This window comes from Etheostoma cragini, chromosome 11, assembly GCF_013103735.1.
Source record: "Etheostoma cragini isolate CJK2018 chromosome 11, CSU_Ecrag_1.0, whole genome shotgun sequence".
NCBI classification, from domain to species: domain Eukaryota; kingdom Metazoa; phylum Chordata; class Actinopteri; order Perciformes; family Percidae; genus Etheostoma; species Etheostoma cragini.
In genome coordinates, this window is record NC_048417.1 from 29,155,919 (window position 1) to 29,177,937 (window position 22,019).

The window sequence follows — 22,019 nt, forward strand, 5'->3', positions numbered from 1 at the left end:
GCCTACCTGGCCGACAACTTCACAGTTGCATTCTGGGATCTGTACAAACCCTCCAGCCTCCCTGTCCCCCCCACTGCCAACCATCTGGACTTACCTGCTTCCATGTTCAGACTACAAATAAATTCTCCCCTTGTTATTCCAACTCACCTTGTCCTGGTCTGCTTCTGGGTTCCAGTACTAGACAAATGGTGACGATTCAACAGAACACCATTTGAAACAACATTTCCACTATGCTGGGGGAGAAATAGAGCACTCTGACAGTTTTTAGCCTCATTTCCAAATTCATCACCACAGCAAAACTCTCCTCCGCTTGTTGCAAAATGTGGATAAATATATTAATCTGGGCCTTTTTATTAAGCATCATCCTAGCAATTATGTGCGTACTGTCAGGAAAATAGCGTAAATACATGCGCCAGTTCATGTTGCAGTTACCCACCGGTCTACATGCACACAGGGTGGACGGGAATGGTTGAAACGTCTTTTTGCAATAAAGAGGCATTTGCAGAGATAAAGGTACTTGTGACTTAAAAAGAAATGATCTGTGTATTAGAGACACTAATGCAGTGCATGTTCAAAAAGTGCCTGTTTGGAACACGCCGATTGCTTGGCCTGTGGTCCTACGGCTTGCAGCTTCCTCCAGAACCATTGCACCTCAACATTACTTACAGGACCCTGAAGTACCTAATATGCAACTTAACTGTATACTACTGACTTCCTGTGTACTTCTACTGTAGAGGAAAACATTATACTATTGCGTTTACTTGCACCTGACTGCTTTGTAGCTACTTATATTTCACAGAACAGTTGATTTGTTCTAAGTTTTACTTATTATCTCAGCAGGCATTATCATTACCTGAATAAAGTCAGTAGACCTCTAGTAAACTGCAAAATACTTTATTTTGAGTGAAATACACATAATCATAGAGCCATGGCAGTCCAAAGCATCCTTTGAAACTGCAACATAGGTTCTGTATTTAAACATCCAGAGACCTATGTGCATACCAACCTCACTTTTATTAAATATCACATTAGACTTTGTCAAGAAAATAAGTCTTAGAGCTTTATCATATGCAACAGAACAGCAATCAGACAACATGACAGCTTTATGGGGGACATAATTCATGAGCATTACATTCAAACAGCATAACACAGTTTGTTCATTTGTCTTTTCTATTTGTCGGCGTGATGATGTGAAACATTTACTCTGCTTTATGTATCATACATGTCACTCACGTTGCATTTTTAGGTGTTGCCAAAAATGTATGACCATGTGAAGGAGTAATACAGCAGGGCTTACCTCTAATAAGTGTACTACACATTTCAAGCATGAATCACTAACTTAACAACAGGAATAAACAAAACTATTAAACTATTAAAGAAACCTGAAAAAGGCCACAAAATCAACAGTGAACCTAAAGGTTAAAAGTGTTTGAAAGCACCGCAGTCTTGAAGGAAGGAATTATATACATGCTGTAAAATTCCCCTGATTGTCAGAGAATACCTCGAGGCTCCGGAGTACCTGTTGGTCACTTCAACACGGCGTGGAAGCCATTAGTGTTTTCATCTGGGAAACGGAAAACAGTAAAGATCAATACTGCCAATCAAGCTACACAGGGTGGACACTGAATGTCTAACAGTGAGTTGTGACATGAAAACTTGACTTTAAAATAATGACCTCTTATAATGCTGAGGATGAAGCTTGTTTCATCCCTGAAGTTCTGCACCATCTGAAACAAAGGGATCGACAGACGTAAGCACAGACACTCACTTCCGTATCCAACGTGCTGCGTATTAAAATCTCCACATGGTTGATTATCATGTTTAAACCCAACCCCCAAACAGCAATCCTTTTACGTGGGATTTCCCAGCCTAGAAGAGGCAGTGTTAATTAGTCGGCTCTAGAGGAAAGCTTTCCCCCAAAATACATCGATGTCCATATTTCCGTCAATATTGTAGGGTTGACAATTGTTGCTTTAACTAAATATTTTCACAATTAGATTTTAGATAAATAACCATCAATAATGACAAAGTGGGTTAAGCCACGATTCAACAGTCCGGTAAGTTACGAAAACTGCATCAATGTACTGTGATGCAGCCCGTTAAACCAGAAAAAGAAACACTTATGCAAATGTTCTGATATCTAGTCTCATGTCTTGATATCAACGATATAATATCATTATATTGTCCAGCCCTACATTTAATACTGTATGGTGAAATCTGACTTGACCTACGAATCAAAGTCTATACTAAAGGTGTAGACCTTACTCCAGAGCGGAGGTAGGTCCGCCAATGCCAGACTATAAGTTGATAGAGGAGGTGTAAGATTACCTCGTCAGAGACTAAGATGTGGATCCCGATGGGCTTCTTTCTGTAGATGTGTGTTATTTGCTGTGGAGGGATGCTGTACAGCGAAGCGATCTTTTCGGAGAGGTCCAACAGTGTCAGCTCCTCCAGGTACAGAGCGTGGTAGACTGCAGGGAAGACACCGGGGACACAGGAGGAAACACATGAACCAGCTTAATGTACAAATCCAGGACTACATTAGAACACACATTTCCTTTTTCTGTTTTATTGATGTTCACAAAGATCTCATCGGATATTGCAGAGATCCCGAAAAATGAGACACATATGTAGACTTACTGTCTCCAGCCCCAGGCTTGGTGGCAGGTTGATGCCTGGCCTGCTGCTGACACACATAGATGGTGAGACGGGGCTGTATACACCTGGAAAATGTGAGCGGAGACTGTGTTACAGGTGCTAAGAAGAACAAGCCACAGTAGTAGTAGTCGAGAAGGTTCTGTTTCTGTCAAAGTTCTCCACCTACAATCTTTCCCTAAACCTAACTGTCCTGTTCTTGTGCCGCATGTCACTTAAACGTCCCGACTCAGAGTGTCAAAAATTGATGCCAAGAGTCCCGAGCAAGCGCATCTAGATATGAAGCCAGAGGGCTAGACGCAAGATAGTCTAAATATGACGCTAAAGCGTTGATTCAAGCGCCAAAGGTACCTGACAAGCATTGCTTTATGACGTGCTGCGAGTGGCAATGGGTAAGTAAGCCAAATAAAACTGAACTTGCTGAGCACATAGAGGTGTATCTAAATGTCTAACCTTCCTTTCATTGTGTTGAAGAGGCGAATACCATCAGCTGGACCGCAGATCTGGATCAGATCCTCCCTACTCATCCTCAAAAGATCAGCACCTGCAACAACAGCACGATGATGCTGATCTATTCTGGTTCGTTCCTGCTCAGAAATATTCAGTGAATGATTGTTTTTTACCGCCGTTACCTGAGAAGCTGCAGAAGAGCGCTGAGAAAGGAGAGAACCTGTGTCGGTGCAGCCACTGCTGGGCTTCCTGCGGCGGGGTCGATGGCAGAAGGTGCTACATATCAACAAGAAGAAGAGCCCTTGAATTGATTATAGCAGCACAGCATCAACTGTCTCCCAATAATGGCCTAAAAGAATACAAATAGTACACAATAATAAAAACAATAAACAATAAAAACTATTGTATACTATTATAATAATAATAGTATACAATAGTTCTCTATAACTTACATCAGAGCAGCCGGCCAATAGCAGCTCCCCATGCTGGTTTGGAGAAGAATTACTACAGAAATGTACCGAGGAAGAAAGAAGAGATTGGAGGGATCATTTCTGGGTTTTGATTATTCTTCCCTGTTCACATCTGTCTGTCAATCTACTGAAAAAAACAAAGTGTCTGGTCTGAGGTGCCCACACAGTTTTGTCTGATGATCTGGTACCCCTTCATAATGCTATTTATTAGGCCTATATAAAAGTGGATATTGTTCATATTCCGCCGGATGTCCTTCTTTTCAGATGTCCGTCCCTGTCCTCTGTCTCTGTGTTGGCGTTGTATCCTCTGGTGGATTCATGAGGACTATGGTTACCTGGTCCTCAGATCTCTGCAGGGTAAATCCAGACAGCTAGCTGGACTATCTGTCCGATCTGAGTTTTCTGTTGACAACTAAAACTACTTCTGAACGTACGCGTTCCACCAAAACAAGTTCCTTCCTAGAGACCATTAGCAGCAGCACTGTGGTGCTTAGCACCACCCAAGATGATTGAGATTGGTTTAAAGAAATAAACCAGAGCACATTGTTCTCCCATCCCAGAATGCTGTGTGGACTAGCTAGACCTTTCTTTGCAGGGCTGTGGAAGAAGGTCTGGAAATTTGAGACTAGCAATGGTGCTACCACAAGCCCACTCGGCTACATGAAGCTGAATATTTGACCAATGTGACTTTTAACTATTTCAACCATTTATCCAGTACATATAACTAATAATTTGAACTGTGTAGTCATTGCTTTTGGCTATTTATTTCTTCCATTTTTACATTACTTTTAGCTACTGCTTCAAACTTCTGGGCTTGCTTGGTGACTAGTTTTCTCTTACATAACCAACATTTTGTGTTCAGGTGTTACAGTTGACTGAAGACGTGAATATATTCTTTGAATCAAATCATAATTTCTTCAGCTACTCTGCAATCTCTCCACGTTCCCACTGGGTACCCACTGGGTGTCGTATACCCCTGGTTGGGAACCAGCGTCATACAGCCCTGGAGGAGTTGAGTGATACTGGTGGGCACCCATAGAGGGAGCTGTTACCATCGTTAGTGTAACACCACGGGTACACTGACCAACCCCAGGCCTAGAAAGACCATTCCCAGATTGCATAGCCTCTGTAACCTTTGGTCCACCTGGACATTAACCTACAGTTTTCCTACAGAGCTTTATGAATTAGATCGGTGCCAAATGCTGACTCACCCATCGGGGAAAGAACAGGAAGTTGAGCTGTGGTACACTGGTGATGGAGTGCTGCTGCTGCTGTGGCTGGTGACAGTCAGGGCATCGGGCCAAGGGGAACACTGGAGAGAGACATGCTTTTGGGATTATGATTCTGACATATCTTAGCACAGAGACTACAGGAGTGACATTTCTAAAACTAAATATTATGCAAATCATACTAAAGCTGCACTAATCAGTATTTTTATAACAACAGATCAAATGAAGGAACCTACAAGGATTACAGTTTTTCTCAATTGCTAAAACACAAAAAAAAACATTGGATGAACAAAGCTCTCTGGATTAATTTAACTAATTGTGCAGTTTGTTGTCAATACCTTAAACCATTTCACATGGTAAAACCCAGGTAGCAGATCTCACTTAGACTCAGAAAAACTCAAAACACATTGTGCACTCTAATGCACATGTCATCCATACTGGTAAACACAAGTGGCAACTATCGAATGCAAACAGAGAACACGTGGCATTGATTGAACACAACCACTCAAAATTGATTTCACTTGTTTCAAATGTTGTGACATAACCAGTAGAAGCCAGTTCAGAGAGCAAACAGGTTGCCTCAGGAGGGGGAATGTTGCTTGTGATGTGGACACAGTGCTTGACCCAGCCCAAAGACAAGAAGAAGCCCATTGATCACAGGTTTACTCCTTTGATTTTTGTCCCTTTTAGTAGTATACTGTAGTACAGTGCATTGTAGGCTGTCTACTGTATCATGAACTCATTGTATGGACCTGAACATTGTGCTTTCACTTCATTACAGTACTGGCTGCTCAATGGATTTGGACTGGTTGTAGGTTCATGTCAACTAAGAACAAGAACTACAGTTTCACAGAGACAGAATCATTTAGTCACATACTCTATGTGACTGAAACAGATTAGTATTGTACATGCAAAACAAATGACCAATTTTATAGAACACGATCTATGGACTAAACCATCCAACAGTATGTAAATAGTAATCCCTCTCAGCGCTCTGAAAGAAGTCAAGCTACATAATAAGTACCTGGAATCTCTTTTCCAGACGTTACTGTATTACTTGCAGTATTCAGTAAAGGATAGAAGTACTTCTTTCAGCACTGGTTTTCAGTGATCTCTCATGTAAAGGTTCCTAGCTTCAGCTCCGATCACGTTAGTTTTCTATCTAGATGAATGACAAACCAGATTAACACAAGAGTTAACGGAAAGTGCCAAGTCACGTGATGTTCAAAGACACTAAAGTGATGCACCATGGGTCACCCAATCATTGACAAGGCTCAGCACCAAAGGAGCACACTCCAAAGGAGCGAAGCAACATATTAACATGTAGTGACGGGCTGGTTTAAAGTGTAATGTGAGAGGAGGAAAGCACTGGGACAGCTATAAAACATCTGCATGGCTTGAGTGCTCATGAGATCAGATAAATACCACACAGGAGTTTACCTCTGTGGGATCAATGCAGTTACACATTGACAGAAGGACAGAACACAGAGGTCCTCTCCGGTCCGCTACGCACCTCTCTCAGCAGCGTGTTGTCCTGGGACGGCTGGTACTTCTCTCGGTCCTGCGGGGCCTTTTTAGCAATCTTCTCCCTGTCTGTCTTCAGTTTGCGATCAGCTCCTTTAGGCTTCCCAAAAAAATATCCAAAATATAGAATTGCACTTAGGTTTTTTGTGTGCGTCTGTCATGTGTATATGTGTTTATCTTGGTATTCTGTGAATAATTTAAACTAGGTCCTGTATTTCATTTTAGTTCAGAAAATAAAGACCTTCATAGAAAAAACTTCAATGCACATACAACATTAAAGCAAATGTATATTTCAGTCTGTGGTTTCTGGCTTTTGTAATTTAATTTTTTGTTCTTCTCTGTCTTTCTCTATTCTATGAAAAATCCACTGATCAACAGTCTATCTATTTTTGTGTGTTGTATGATCTGAGAAAGGGGCTGGGGAAAGAAGATTTTGTTTCCTTTCCAATCATGGAAATGTAATGTGATATGGCCAATAATTTGTGGTTTAATAATAAAATATGTCTGTGTCCATGAGTTGAATTAAAACAATGTGAAGTGTTGAGTTTTGAATGTTTTTATGTCTCTATTGACATTGTTGCTGTGATGTATTGAATGTGGTTTTGTTAATGTGATTATAGTATAATGTGATAAATATGCACTGGAATGTTTGGGGGCAGACTCTATGAAGAACAGCTGAGGCCATGGCCCCAGCTTATGGATATCCAATAATTCAAATCAACAATCACAGATAAAAACACTTATATTTCTGATGGGCTTGCAGGCCAATAATTATTAAAGTAGAGCATAACTTTACACACGGTTGATGCGGATAGGCAGGCAAGTACTGATACCTTGAAGACTTTGACCTGGCAGCTGGAAGAATGGACATGCTCCATGTATTCCCCGAGCTCATTGGTGGTGAATGTGTCCACCTGGATCCGGAAGGGCACTCCTTTCTCCCCGCCGTGCTTCCTGGGGGTGAACTCGGTGCTGATGCAGTTGACCTGAGAAAACAAGGGGGGTTTGAAGACTGTAGGTTTAATGTAATGTAGACGTTAAAGACCCCCCCAGACGCGTGACCAGAATGGAGAGGTCAGCTGTACCTGGATGAAAACAGAAGCGTTCTTGACAGGATCCCACAGGAACTCGATGGTGTTGAGATGCAGAGGGTGTGAATGGGGCTCCACTAGGCCCACTGACAACGGGACATCTGCAAACAATAAGTCAGGCAGTCTACGGTTGCTGTACAGAACCTAAAAACACATTTTCATAAAACCTAGCTTTTTGCTTTAAGTGATGGTGTCCTAAGTGTATTTCACATTGATGCTTTCTATCTGTGCTGTTTTATCTGTGTTCTTCGAGTCTGGATCAGCGGAAGTGCATTTCCAGGATAGATGCTTCAGAACAGCATTACTCTTAGGATCCTACAACTGAGTCTGGATCTGGTCTGGATAAACAGAAAGCCTAAAACTGAAATTAAATAAAAACTAAAACCTTCAAGAAACATTTGTTTCAGAAAATTGAAGCCACACTGAAACTATATTACCAGGTTAAAAAACAAACAAATGTAACAAAAAATAAACATTAATTGTGTCAGTTTTAGCTTTTTTAACTATAATATTTCTCCCATCAACATGTAATTGTTTCATAAGGGACACTAAAGGACATTAAACATGGTGGCTGGGTAGACATTACACCCAGCACTATTACCAAACTAAAGCTAGCAAACACACACAACTAACGCAAATTAAATCCAAAAGCCAAAACTCAAAGAAACTCAAATTAAATTTTATTTACTGTGGTACTTTGGTCAGCAAGAATATGCAGGATTAATGCCGTGCTCAAGGGCCTATTGATAACCATTCCTTTTATTAATACACATCTTCAAAACTGGGGATACCAGTGATCCTGATCAGTGAGCTTTGATGTGTCAGCCCATACACATCCATATAGCCAACTCACCTATATCCAGGATCCGGTCTCCAGGTCTGCTCCATCTCCACCCCTCCAGCTGCTGGTGCTCCATGTACTGCAGTCGCCGGTCATGAAACACCACGCGCACAATGCTCTGTGGACAGGCGGGATCAGGCGTTATGGCCGGCGTACAGCAACAGATTGAGCAGGGCAGCTCGCACAAAGCCAAACAGCAGGACTGTTAGGCAAAGTGCAAAAAGGCATTTCTTCAATACTGACGCAGTTTCATTAGGAAAGGGCAATGACGGGGATATTTCTTCTACATCACTACGTACACTAGCCTTGCTTAAAAAGAGCATCTGTATGCATTCATGAGGAAAGTGAGCCACTATCAATGAGCTACATGTGATACCTACAGTGACTTTCCCATTTAAAACCGGGGCTCCCACTATCACTTGGTCTACACGTTTAAAGATCTAATGAAATGGACACTTGAGCTTCCCAGAAAGTTGCCAGTGGTGAGCTCTTGCTCAGTGAGCATCACTGAAAACTTCTCTTGATAAAATCGCTGCAAACGTCTGCTTTTATCAAATCGAACTTCCGTTGCCTCGACATTAAGCCCATTGACTGACCATTGAGGAAATACAGCACATTAAGGAAGGACTGGTACCATTTCATAGGACCTTTAAGGACTTTTTTGGCATCTTCTTTGGTGACATTCACATATACAAACTTTAGAGTTGCAACATAGTCAGAAACAGATACAACTGAGACCTTGGGTTCTTGTTAGTATAAAGAACAATTTCCAAACCCAAAAGTGCCATGGGTTCCCTCATATACCTTCCCAAAGCTCTTAACACTTAATTTTCACAGACTGACAGATCCCTTTCAAGTCATGACGGAACCCTGAACAAGACAGTTCTGACGTCAGCTGCATGTAGTGCAGAACAACAGCTGCTAATAACTTATCTTGTCACCATATCAAATAACAAATAATAATATTCCATGAAATAAATAACAAATGAACAACCTGTAAAAACATGTACCATTGGTATATTTATGGAGGAAGGCTCATGCACTGAACTCAAAAAAACCTGCACCCAGCACGTCATGTGTTTGCACTGACACCACCTGTCCCATTCTTCTGTTTCTAGGATGCTACCACAACATTCCAGTCTCAAGCAGCGGCACCCTGACCACAGAGACATGTCAAGTACACGCACTCACACAGAAATCAAATAAATGATCTCCTTACTCTTACGTGAGTGTGTTGACAAAATGTCTTTGCAAAAAATAGAGTCACTTTGACTTCCAAAATTTAGGCCCAGCCCACATGTACACGGCTATTTTTTAAAACAGGTTTTGGCCTTTCCTCCACACGCAAACTGGGATTCAGGTCACTGAAAACGGATCCTTTGGAAAACTCCTGCCAGGGTGAACATGTTCAGAAACTCAGTTTTCAGGGTTGATGTGTAGATTGGAAGTCTGAGTCTTTGGCGTGTAACATCAGAGCGTATGCCGTATCTCATTTGTTAGGCGTCACAAATGAGGTGACGGGTCGTGCTACGGCAGACGTGTCTAAGATAGGGCTGGTTCCACAGCTAACAGGACGTTTCACATGTTGACACTTAATTATCCAGTTTCTTTTTCAGAGGCGTCCAAATGGTCTATGAAGGGGTGTTTCTTATGCTTCTGACTGGCTAACGTGGATCTGGGAATAGGGTCATGGGCTGTTGGTTTGGCATGCTCCTTTGTCTATATCCTCGATGTTCTACTTCCAGGATTCCAGGTCTGTCCCCTTCCTCTTTCTTCATGTTGGAGCTTTAACCTCCGGCTTATTTCTGAGGATCTGGTCTTCAGATCTCTGCAGGGTAAATCCAGACAGCTAGCTAGACTATCTGTCCAATCTGAGGACTATGGTTACCTGGTCCTCAGATCTCTGCAGTGTAAATCCAGACAGCTAGCTAGACTAGCTAGCTAGTCCAATCTGAGTTTTCTGTCGACGACTAAAACTTCTTTTGAACGTACACATGTTCCACCAAAACTAGTTCCTTCCTGAGACTATTAGCAGCAGCACCGGGGCTCCGTCAGGCACTAAGCTCCGCCCATGACTATTGTGATTGTTTTAAGAAATGCCAATAAACAAGAGCAGGTTTTTCACTGAATGTTGTCTGGACTAGCCGGACCCTCCTCCGCAGCGCTGCAGATGGTCTGGCAAAGTGAGACTAGCATGCTCTTGACAGTGCATCAGTCGTGTTTTTGCATTCTCATTTTGACAGAGATTTTTGTAAATCAGTGCTTGGATGGGATTGTAATTCTTTTTAGAAAGAAAAGGGAAAAAAAAACTTTTCAAAAGTAGCCGTGAACATGTGCACTAGGCCTTGGTTAGTCAGGAACACTTGTGGGCGTTACAACATCCTGTGTATGAAAATGAGAGTGGCAATAGATGTGTTTTATCGGTTTTTAATGCCTATGATTTTTAACTGTTTGTACTTGTGTTTTATCTGTTTAACTGATTTTGTGTAGTCCGGTCGTCAGACACCGCCTACCAAGAGCCTGGGTCTGACCGAGGTTTCTGCCTAAAAGGAAGTTTTTCCTCGCCACTGTCGCACTGTTGCTTGCTCTGGAGGAGACTACTAGAACTGTTGGGTCCTTGTAAATTCTGGAGTGTGGTCTTTCTGTATAGTGTCTTGAGATAACTCTTGTTATGAATTGATACTATAAATAAAATTGAATTGAATTGAATTGAATTGAATTGTGTAAAGCACTTTGAATTGCCCTGTTGCTGAAATGTGCTCTACAAATAAAGCTGCCTTGCCTCGAGAGAAACGATGATGCCATGGCATCAAATATACACCACTTTATTCATTTTATTTCCACTAAAGTTTGTTTGCATGTTTCCTCGGATCAGGGAGGCACCACAAATCAGGGTAGGAGCTGTCCATGGACCCGCTAACGTCCTGCGATGCCATGTTACATCCTGCTGCGCTCTACGGTGCCCAGCTACGTCCTGCTGGGCCTTGTAACGCCCACAGTGCCCTGCTATGGTACAAAGAACTACTACAAACAAACTCTTCATTCTAATCCCAACCGGTCGTCAGACACCGCCTACCAAGAGCCCGGGTCTGGGTCTGGGTCTGGGTCTGACCGAGGTTTCTGCCTAAAAGGAAGTTTTTCCTCGCCACTGTGGCCCTGTTGCTTGCTCTGGAGGAGAGTACTGGAACTGTTGGGTCCTTGTAAATTCTGGAGTGTAGTCTAGCCCTCCTCTATCTGCAAAGTGTCTTGAGATAACTCTTGTTGTGATTTGATACTATAAATAAAATTGAATTGAATTGAATTAAAGATACATAATATTTCTGGAAATGATATATGTATAAATATGGACAAGTCTTTATGAAGATAATCCCAGTAGTACATGTCGAGATGAATCTGAGAGTGTGTGTATGGTACAACATGTGAAGGAAGATGAGTTGTGTGTTGGTAAGGGGGAAACCTAGGTGAACTCTAGGAAAGAGAGAAGGAAGTTTGGGTGATAGTACCAAGCTCTCCAAGGTGGACACCCCACCCCTGGAGTGGAAGGGCGGGTCGGGGGGACCTGTGACAAACCAGGAAATGGATACATAAAAACAGATAGGGGAGGAAAAAAGGAAGACGTCATGTAAAAGTAAAAAAAGAACAGACAAACACAATACCTTACACCTACCTTTACATATCTGCTGCTTATATCTGTATACTCCACTAGTTTTCTGTTAAGCATACGGATTTCGTAGGACTGACCTACATTTTAAAACATTAAAAAAAAAACTGATTAAAATAGAAAAATGGGAAATCAATCAGAAAAGAGGGGCAGTGGACATAGAATTGAAAACATATTAGAAACCTTTTACAAGGCAGATATGAAGGCCAGCCATTGGAACCCTTTTACATATCTCCATCCTCATCAAATCACTACGCTTACTTTACTTACTTACAAGAAAACAGCATTCAAAAATATTACAATAGTATAATACTAGAAATACTTTTTGGCAGCACAGTAATAAAACTTAGCTGCTGATCGAAATGGCAACTTGTCATCAATACATGGCATCTTTCCATGGCCGTGTCATCCCCTTTCATCGTGTTTTTACTCCACCAACCACATGACTGGACAGCAGATAAGGAGGGCAAAGACACTTAGAGACATAAAGAGAAACAAAGCTCAAATAAGAAAAGGGGAGTGTTCAACAATCAAGAGGTTCCAGCGGTTAGAGAATGATGGGAAGTAGAAGGGGGAAGGACAATTTGGAAAAAGGAGAAAAGACAAAAAAGAAAGAAAGAAAGGAAGAAAGAAAGAAAAGTTGGTGAATTTGATCAAAAGATGAAAGTCAGACTTGTTAAAAAACACATGTAAGAGCTCATCACATGAATCAATAATATCAATAATGCAAAGGTCATGATTTTAGGCCTTTCAAATCGTCCTACCATGATTTCAGTAGGTAATTCAAAATTCAAAGGCTTCCTTTTTGTATGTAAGAATGAATACAGTATATCAGCCTACTACATACTGTGTATGTATATATATATATATATATATATATATATATATATATATATATATATATGTGTCTGTCTCACTGAACTCTAAACAAAACAAGGCCATAATAATTACAAGTTCTAGAAGCACTTATTGTGAAAATCAACCACTACTCAATGGAAATACCCCTTCATTTATAGCACTGACATTTTATTTTGAAATGCTTTTTGCATTTACGTGATTTGAATTCCCCACTTTGAAATTTCCAGATTTAAAAAAACTTAATTTCAAAATTTTAAGGGTTTAGAAATTATGAAATAAATACTAAATAAAAAAGCAGGCTGCTTTAAACTACAAGAGGTGATCACTGCTGCCAAGGAGAATGAATGGAGTCTGAATGAACCAATCAGTTCCCACCCTCGCAGTCACATGATCCAAGAAAGAACAGTTCACAGGAGAAACCGGAATCAGGGAACCTGAAAAGGTGGACTAATTTAAAGAGGGGACTTCATAACCACGGACATCCAGGTAGAAAAAATGTCTCTGCAATGCATTTAAACCAACATTTAAATCAATATCCAATATTATGTCTTATATAAGTATTCACTAGTAGTTAGGTTCAGATCTGAAACTAAATGAATGAAAATAAATGTAAAAGAAAATCAGTCAGCAACTGTTTTGATGATTGACTTATAGTTTGTCATTTTATGAGAAAAAAAGCCAAATCTTCTCGCTTCCAGCTCGTCAGATGTGATCATGTGCTCTTTGTCGCATATGACAGAATATAAAAATATGTCAAAGTTTAGACTGTTGGCCAGACTAAAAGGCAAACGGAGACATTATTACCTAAATGATTAAGAATTATTATGGCCTTTCTTTGTTTAAGAAACCAGACAATGTGGACCTGATGTTCTGACATCTCTGAAAACAGCTGCTCAGCGTTAGCGTTAGCATTTGCAGCGGGCTTCAGAGATCCTTCTGTCGTAGAACAAAAAGCTCATCTGATTGGACGGTCCAACATTTGTTTTCCATGATGACCCAGGTCTGGTTTCTGGCTCTGAGAGACAGGTGTGAAGGTGTATTAGTTGCTAAACGTTGGGTGTAACTTTTAATTAATTCAAGTGGAGAAGCTTTTTTATTTATTATGAGTAATAATGGATTTAAAATCCCACATCAGCGTTAATCTAACCCTGCTGCTGCTGCTGGGATGACACGTGACACAATAATCTCCGGCCTATTCAGTCAATGTGGACATTCCATGCCGGACAGATAGCTACCTTGGTTGAGATAAGTGAGACTGTCGTCCTGCTGTCTCACAGCTGGCGAGCTGGCTGCACACAGAACGTACTGGAAGGGGGTCCTCTTGGCACCACTTCCAGCCGTAAGCCTCACTTCTTCGTTCTTTAGGAAAGGTGCCAAGGCATCTCTGAAAGACAGCAGATGGACGCACGGGGACGACGGAGGTGAACTTTCTATTCATCGTTGGAACAAAAGGTGCAAGAGGTTGAATGTTACACAATTTAATGTTACCCATTTACCTCGATTCATTTTGAGTTTAAAGGGGAGAAAAAAGTGGTCAATGTGTCCAATACGTGTAATCTACATGTGGATTATGCAAGCACAGTTCCTTTGCATGAACCACTAAAATGCATTTTTAAAAGCTTGAATTTCACATGGCAGTTAAATGTGAATAATAAAATACTTAAATGAGTTCCCAGAGGTACAGTTACTGCAAATCTGCACACACAAAAATAAATAAATAAATTAATTTGAATGTTTGTGAAGCTTCTGAGCATGGCTTGTGCTTTACCTAATGTAACTAGCAGAGTGCTGGTGGTAGGACTCAGGCTGGGAATGGCAGAACAGCATGTCTTCCAGTGTGGGGTCTTCTTGTGTCCCAGGAGCACAGGGTGGACGTGGAGACAGATGGAGCTACAGACCTCAGCTCAGACAGGTTTGCAGCCAAACCTCCTCTCCCTGCCTCTTATATAGCCCCGGTGATGTCATCAGGACGCCCACTTGTTGTGTGAGCATACCTTGGGTGACCTTTGAGAGGCGGGGTGTGCAGGCACACCTCCCACTACCAATGTTTAGCTGAGTTGGAGCATTAAGATCAGCTTCACCTGAGCGGATGTTGACACTGGCAACAGCGTGGCCCTAAAGGTGGACTCTCCCGATCCCTCAGGGTAAGGATGGTTGGAGGTACACATCAAAACCTAGTCCCAGCCACAGACCACACTGACTAATAATAGCACGCATAACAGTGGTGGAACAAGCTTTCAGATCATTTGTCCCATCAGGAAAATGTACTTCAAATATTTTAAGTAAAAGTACTCGATGCAGAAAAATCTACCAGTAAAATGTTAGGAAGAGGACAGGATCCAACCAGCTGTGTGTTTAATGACATCATCATCTGAGCTGGACCTGGAGGTCTTATATTGTTGCTAGGTTACTTTATAATAAAGATTTTATCAAATACATGTGTGGAAAGTAACTAGTAACTAAAGCTGTCAGATGAATGTAGTGGAGTAACTAAAGTCACTAAAGTTACTAATAACTAAAGTAACTAGTAACTAAAGCTGTCAGATGGATGTAGTGGAGTAACTAAAGTACCTAGTAACTAAAGTAACTAGTAACTAAAGCTGTCAGATGAATGTAGTGGAGTAACTAGTAACTAAAGTAACTATTAACTAAAGTAACTAGCAACTAAAGCTGTCAGATGAATGTAGCGGAGTAACTAAAGTAACTAGTAACTAAAGCTGGCAGATGAATGTAGCGGAGTAACTAAAGTAACTAGTAACTAAAGCTGTCAGATGAATGTAGAGGAGTAACTTAAGTAACTAGTAACTAAAGTAACTAGTAACTAAAGCTGTCAGATGACTGTAGAGGAGTAACTTAAGTAACTAGTAACTAAAGTAACTAGTAACTAAAGCTGTCAGATGAATGTAGTGGAGTAACTAAAGTAACTAGTAACTAGAGTAACAAGGAACCAGAGCTGTAAGATGAATGTAGGGGAGTAACTAGTAACTAAAGTAACTAGTAACTAAAGCTGTCAGATGAATGTAGTGGAGTAACTAAAGTATCTAGTAACTAAAGTAACTAGTAACTAAAGTAACTAAAGCTGTCAGATGAGTAAAAAGTTGAATATTTCTCTCTGAAAATGTAGAGGAGTAGAAGTAGAAAGTGGCGTGAAAAGAAAAGACTCCAGTAAAATACAAGTAGCTCAACACGTGTACTTGCGTAGAGTACATGAGTAAATGTACCCGGTTCCCCTGCTGTGGGTGCGGAGGGGAACACGTTGCCAGGGGACAGCCAGTCTAACTCCACCGTGTGTTGCAGACTACTGGAGGACAGCAGCTGCTGCCGGTCTGGCCAGAGCTCCTCCACAGGGTCAGAGGTCAGAGAGTCTGCTTGGGTTAATGTTTACACACAGCAGCAAAGCACACCTCAGCGCTCGGACGAACACACGCGTAAATGGATGGACAACTGGGCAACACTGCTGCGAGTGCCCCCCCGTCGATGTCACCAGCAACCGAGGTTCAGCCTGCGAGGGAAGGAGACGGCGTTAGTTGACTCTTTAAAGACGAGACCATGTGACCGAGATGAAGAAGCACAAAACCTTCCAGGTCAGTTCTTAGGCTGTTTATTTCTAGAGCAAACAAGTTCTTTACTTTGTTGCAAACCTATCACAGGTGGAAGTTAACAAAAAAAACTAAAACTTCTGTACAGTTTCATGAGAACAAAATGAAATAAAATATATAAATACAGGTATGAATATTACATGACCGATGGAGACAAAACTGACTGTAGTGTACTGGAGAACATGCATAGTGAACAGTCTGCAAGAATGCCATGTAGTCTGCTTCAAGGACCAGTAAGGGGGTAACATATGCTAACAACTAGGAGTTTGGTGATTGGGGAACTTTGCTCTTTTGCCATGTGTGAATTTGTGTTAATACATGTTGGTATTGATGGTCTGAAGGTGTTGAGGGAATTCAGGGAAGGTAGAGTAAGGTAGCGTGCAGACAGCCATATTACAGAGTTTACAGGGCTGCGTGTTGCTGAAATCATTTTCAGTACCAATACTTAAAATGCTCATTATTACACATACTGTACATTCATTACTTAAATAACCACGGCTGGCCCCCACACTCGCAGAGGATTCCCCTGAATGAAAACACCACTCAACTAAAACAGTGAGTCCCAAATTGTCCATTCAAGGACTCAGGCTGTCCCCAGGTGAAATCCTTATTATTATGATGATGATTCATTTGGTAGAAATTAGAAAGGAGATAACAGCATTGTAAAGGCATGAGTCTGAAGCCTTCCTACAGTAGGTGAACTGTATCACTATGAACCAAACCATATCCAGTAAATATAAAACCTTTCCCAATCAGGGATCCATGGCAGAACTCGGATCTCTGAGGGCTAAACTATGGGAACCCAACAACTTAAAGAGAGATCCCGTTGCAAGACCCAACATTTTAAAGCTTCTCGATACCTCAAACTTAACACTGAAATTTAAAACGACCACAGCCATGTGCTGTTGGGGGGGTTTGACTTCTCAATACATGGTTGTGTCAACAGTTGTTGCTCCACTTAGTACCTTTAACATATGAGTGTAGCTCCTCTACCGAAACATTCAATCAGAGATGAGTCATCTGACGATGTCACAAGTGCATTTTAAAGACCAAGAACCTGAGTCCTTCCAAACATGTGCTGCAGGTTTCAGGCCAGCTGGGTCGCCAACGTGCAGGCAAAGCGAGAGAGCCGACCTGTTCACTTTTCTTCCTTTTTTTCATTGACATTATTTAACAGTTTGCAAAGCAGTGGTCAAAATGTGTATGTACAAAATACCTTTCATTTGTGGTTTTGTGTGGTTATGTGAAAGGGAAACTGAAGGAGATTAGAGGAAAAAACTAATACTGTATTTGCGTCATCACAGGTCCAGACCACAGCCGGGTTCCGTTTCTTCTGCAGAGTCACTTTTTTTTTGAGAGCCGGGAGTTACAATGCTGAACGTCCCATTCACTCTCCGTGGTCCCAGTCAACTAACATCAGTGTGTGGAGAGTGAATAAGGCCTGCTTATGGCCTGGCTTTTGACTGTCCCGGATCACTGGTCTCCTACACAACTCCAAGCAGGGAACGGGTGCAGTATTGACAAAGGACTCGACTGAGCAGCAGAGATAGGCAACCGTTTGTGAAAGCACTGCTTTTGGACATAATGCAGACAGCTCAGTGAGAAAATACAGGCAACACAACTCTGCCTGCCGGCTTCGGCTGATTGGGAATTTCAAGACAACTTTGTGACGTTTAATGGCCATTTCATCTTCTGTACCTCAAAATAAAGGCCTGCACTAAATTTAAAGGATTGTCAATTCTGTAGCTGATAGATTTATCTTTTGGCAACTTGTTACCGTGTTGAGTGTAACAGCGTTTTTGTGAAAGGGGAATTCAATTGATTACGTCTCTTAATTACAAATTAGCAATAAAAAAAAGACTACAATCGATGCACAGGCTTCTGAGAGCCTCCAAAACAATAAATTAACTTAAAACAAGAACAAAAAAATCTCATCCAGTACTTTTTTTCTGTCACATTGTTTCCTTAAACATTTCATTCTTTCTTTTTCATCAAATATTCGGGTTTTGATGCTGCTCAAACTAGAATTTATCCCCAAACCTTCGGGCTTACTGCCATCACTCGGCCAACCAGGCATTTCATCCCAATCGCAATTCTCTCCACTCTGATCATGAATATTTCACCGCATCATGTATCAACGCTTGGATCTATCAAATTTGGAGGCTCAAGGAGAAACAGGCTGCAACAGACAGAGGAAGGGGGGGAGGTTGTGGGAACAGTGGAGGAAGAGAAAGTGCATTTCCTGTATCCAGAAACACCAAATGTGTTGATTCCCTCCCCATCACAGTTACATTCAAACGTTTTAAGAGCAAAAAGCTGGGGAGGAGGAACTAAACGACGAGTAGCTTGCTGACAGGATCTTCTTGACACAGGAAGAAAGCGCAGTGGAGCTCGAGTTCTGATGAGGAGGAGGAGGAAGAGGGGTGGGGGGCTCAGAGACAGAGAAGTCTGAACGAAGCGGGGTATGCCAAGGACATCCTCCAACGCTGTCCCTCCACGGGGTTTGCACAGAAAGCTCCCTCCTTTAGCTGTGAGAGGAGACGTCCGAAGAACTGCTGCTGTTGCTGTTGGTCGTCTGGGCTCGCTTGATGTACAGGTTCAGTAACTTCATCTGCAAACAGGCAAAGACAAGACATGGGATGTCACCCCTGACATTCCTTTCAGGTCTCAATAAAGTTCTTGAAAAACTTCATTCACTGCTGTTTTAAACTGGGCGTTAGAAAGCCAAAGGTTCCCTTCATCATGTACAATAGTGGTTCTTAAAGCCCCACAGTGAAGAGAACAGGTTTCTGCCCTGGTGACTGAATTGCGCTTTGTCTCTATGAAAAAAAGAAGGCATTGCTGCCATGTTGGACAGTGATGGGAAACCAACATCATAATCTCTTTTAAACACACGGCAGATGTTATCAGGTGTGCAGACGAGGCAATCCAAAATCCTACATCATTTAATCCAAAATTATTTTTTTATTGAAATTGGCAACATTTGCAATGACTTGATGTGTGCTTTGAAAATGGCCCTGTGCTTTATAACTGGACAACTGGCTGAGACCTGCTAAGGAACAACAACATGGGAAGATGATAAGGCTTTGCATCTGTGGAAGAGGTCTGGTGTGTGAGTGTGTATGCTTGTGTGTGTGCGTAAGTGAGAATGCATGCATGCAAAGAAATGGCATCGTCATTACCTTGCTGCCCGTGAGCTGTGCCAGGTGGGGTTTGAGATCCTCACCAATCACAGAGTAGATGGCCACCAGACAAAACACACTGGCCTTGCGAACGCTGCTCTCTGTGTTATCATAGCCCTGCAGGGAAACAATGCAGCGACACACACACACACACACACACACACACACACACACACACACACAGGGTCAGCAGGAACGTGGGAGGAGTTGCAGAGGGTGCAGAGTACACACCTGCATTTCCAGGGACAAACAAGGCAAATAGTTCCCAGTGTCCCAATGTGAACATTGTCTAAACATGCTTTTTTGGAGCTGACAACGATGTCTCTGCTCTGCCTGTCCCCGGAAACTCTTGTGTTATGTAATCCATGTAAATTCGGTATTGTTGTCTGGCAAACAATGTTCATCTAGTTTAGCTGTCTTAAAAGTTTTTTTGTTTATAATTTTTATGAGCTCTATCACATTTGAGGCTGTCAAAATGTCTAGTGAGAAATAAGAAAAACAACTATTTCAAGTGCAGCTAATAAATCTAATCCGTAAACATGTGTAAATATAACACAGTCTGGATATTCCTTTGAAAAGTCTTGCAGTGCCTGAACTAACAGCCGCTCGTAAGGTGTTCTCGCCAGACGCAGACCTGCAGGAGTCCAGGGATGATGTCAGGCAGCAGCTGCAGTAAGGAGTCCTTGGCGATGCGTTCAATGACTTTGGTTTGCATCTTGATGGCAGCAAGGTTGATGGGGTAGTCGGCTGTCTGCACAATGGGGCACAGCACCTTGATGCACTGCTCCGGGTGGATGGAGCCGGCCAGGGTGGATGCCGCCTCCTCGGCCGCACGCACAACCTGGAAGCACATTAACACGTATTCATTAAGATCGATAGGAATGACACACAGTACTACATCAGTTTTCACATGAGGACTGTTGACTTGCACAAACAAACAGACTTTGAAATTAAAAGTACTTACAGAATGTGTAACATTTTGTACACCAATAATTATCGTCAATAATATATGTTATAAAACGTTCCAGTTTACGTACAAAGACATCTCTCACATCAAAAAGCCATTATTTGGGCAAGATGAAAACCATAGGTTATGGTCTAGGTATGTTGCTTTGTTTTCTGTTCCTTCTTCTCTGGTTTTTGGTTCTGTCTTGTCTCCTTGTGCTTGTGTCCTAGTTTCCTCCTGGGTCTTGTGTTGTTGTTGTGGTTGTTCCTGTCTTGTGTCCCCTTAAGTGTATGTTTGTTCTGTTTCCTGTTTTATTTTTTATAGTCTGGGTCTCTGTCTCGTCCTGTCTAGTTTCACCTGTTTCACCTGTTGCTTATTTGCTCGTTACCTCCTGTATTTCACCTCTGTGTTCCCTTTGTCTCTTGTCAGATCCTTTTGTGCGTTCAGTGTGTTTGTTCCTGTCAGCTTGTTAGCTTTGACTCTTCCCTGCAATTGTTATTTCCCTGTGAGTTGTACCCTGTCTCTGTGCTCCTGTTTTAGGTTTTCCTTTTTCTTGGACTATTTGGGATTTTGGATCCCTTTTTGTGTTTCCTGAATTTTGTGAATTAATCTTCTTTTGAACTCTTGCCTGCCTGCCTCACTGGACTCCACTTTTGGGTGCTCAATCTTTCGAGCGTGACACTGAAAGGTGTGTTCTGGCTCATCACACCTGCAATGGTCTCTATTGATAATAAGATTGTCTTAATTATGAGGTTACTTTGAAGCTTTTTAAAACCGACAACTAAGCTTTTGAACTGTAGGTTTTTGTATACAGTACAGGCCAAAAGTTTGGACACAACTTCTCATTCTATGCGTTTCCTTTATTTTCATGATCATTTACATTGTAGATTATCACTGAAGGCATCAGAACTACGAACACGTGGAATTATGTACTTTACAAAAAAGTGTGAAGTAACTGAAAACATGCCTTATATTCTAGTTTTCTTTTTTTTTAACCCTTGGGGTTCTCTCAATGAGCTTCAACAGGTGGTCCCTGAAATGGTCCCCCCCCCCCCAGGTGGGCCTTGTCAGGGTTCATTAGTAGAGTTTCTTCCTTATTAATGGAGTTGGGACCATCAGAAGTCCGGTTGATACACAGCCGACAGCCTATTGGACGACTGGTAGAATTCATATTATGGCAAGAACCAATCAGCTGAGAGAAGAGAAACGAGGTCATCATTACTTTAAGAAATGAAGGCCAGTCTGTCCGTAAAATGGTGAAAACTTTGACTGTGTCCCCAAGTGCAGTCCCCCCCCCCCCAGGAAAGGAAGACCAAGAGTCCCCTATGCTGCTGAGGATAAGTTCAGCCTCAGAAATCCCAAGTTACAGCAGCTCAGATTAGAGCAGATGATACCACACAGAGTTCTAGCAGCAGATACTTCTCTAGAACAACTAGTAAGAGGAGACTGGATCAGGCCTTCATGGTCCAATAGCAGCTAGGAAACCACTGCTAAGGAGAGGAAACAAGGCTAG

At 41.8% G+C, this 22,019-nt stretch overlaps 2 protein-coding genes across 44 annotated transcripts in view; both read right to left on the reverse strand.

Moving 5' to 3' along the window:
* Positions 1–916: 916 nt before the first annotated feature.
* On the reverse strand, positions 917–14,681 carry tfcp2l1 (transcription factor CP2-like 1). Its single transcript, XM_034885615.1, has 15 exons — positions 14,548–14,681; positions 14,015–14,163; positions 11,928–12,001; positions 8,273–8,378; positions 7,414–7,520; positions 7,162–7,314; positions 6,318–6,428; positions 4,787–4,887; positions 3,558–3,609; positions 3,288–3,381; positions 3,109–3,199; positions 2,641–2,723; positions 2,329–2,471; positions 1,676–1,727; positions 917–1,564 (listed from the first exon to the last, which is right to left on the reverse strand). Exons 1-15 carry the CDS (start codon positions 14,604–14,606, stop codon positions 1,527–1,529), a joined length of 1,413 nt encoding a protein of 470 aa, XP_034741506.1. The 5' UTR covers positions 14,607–14,681; the 3' UTR covers positions 917–1,526.
* A 1,683-nt stretch (positions 14,682–16,364) lies between these two features.
* clasp1a (cytoplasmic linker associated protein 1a) overlaps positions 16,365–22,019 on the reverse strand; it is an 83,964-nt gene continuing 78,309 nt past the window's right edge. For all 43 annotated transcript variants that reach the window (XM_034885590.1, XM_034885592.1, XM_034885604.1 and 40 more), the window contains 3 exons: positions 20,195–20,401; positions 19,561–19,677; positions 16,365–18,989 (listed from right to left, as the gene is read on the reverse strand). In XM_034885590.1, coding sequence (XP_034741481.1) covers positions 18,903–18,989; positions 19,561–19,677; positions 20,195–20,401 — 411 coding nt within the window. In that variant the 3' untranslated portion in view covers positions 16,365–18,902. The remainder of the gene's footprint in view (positions 18,990–19,560; positions 19,678–20,194; positions 20,402–22,019) is intronic.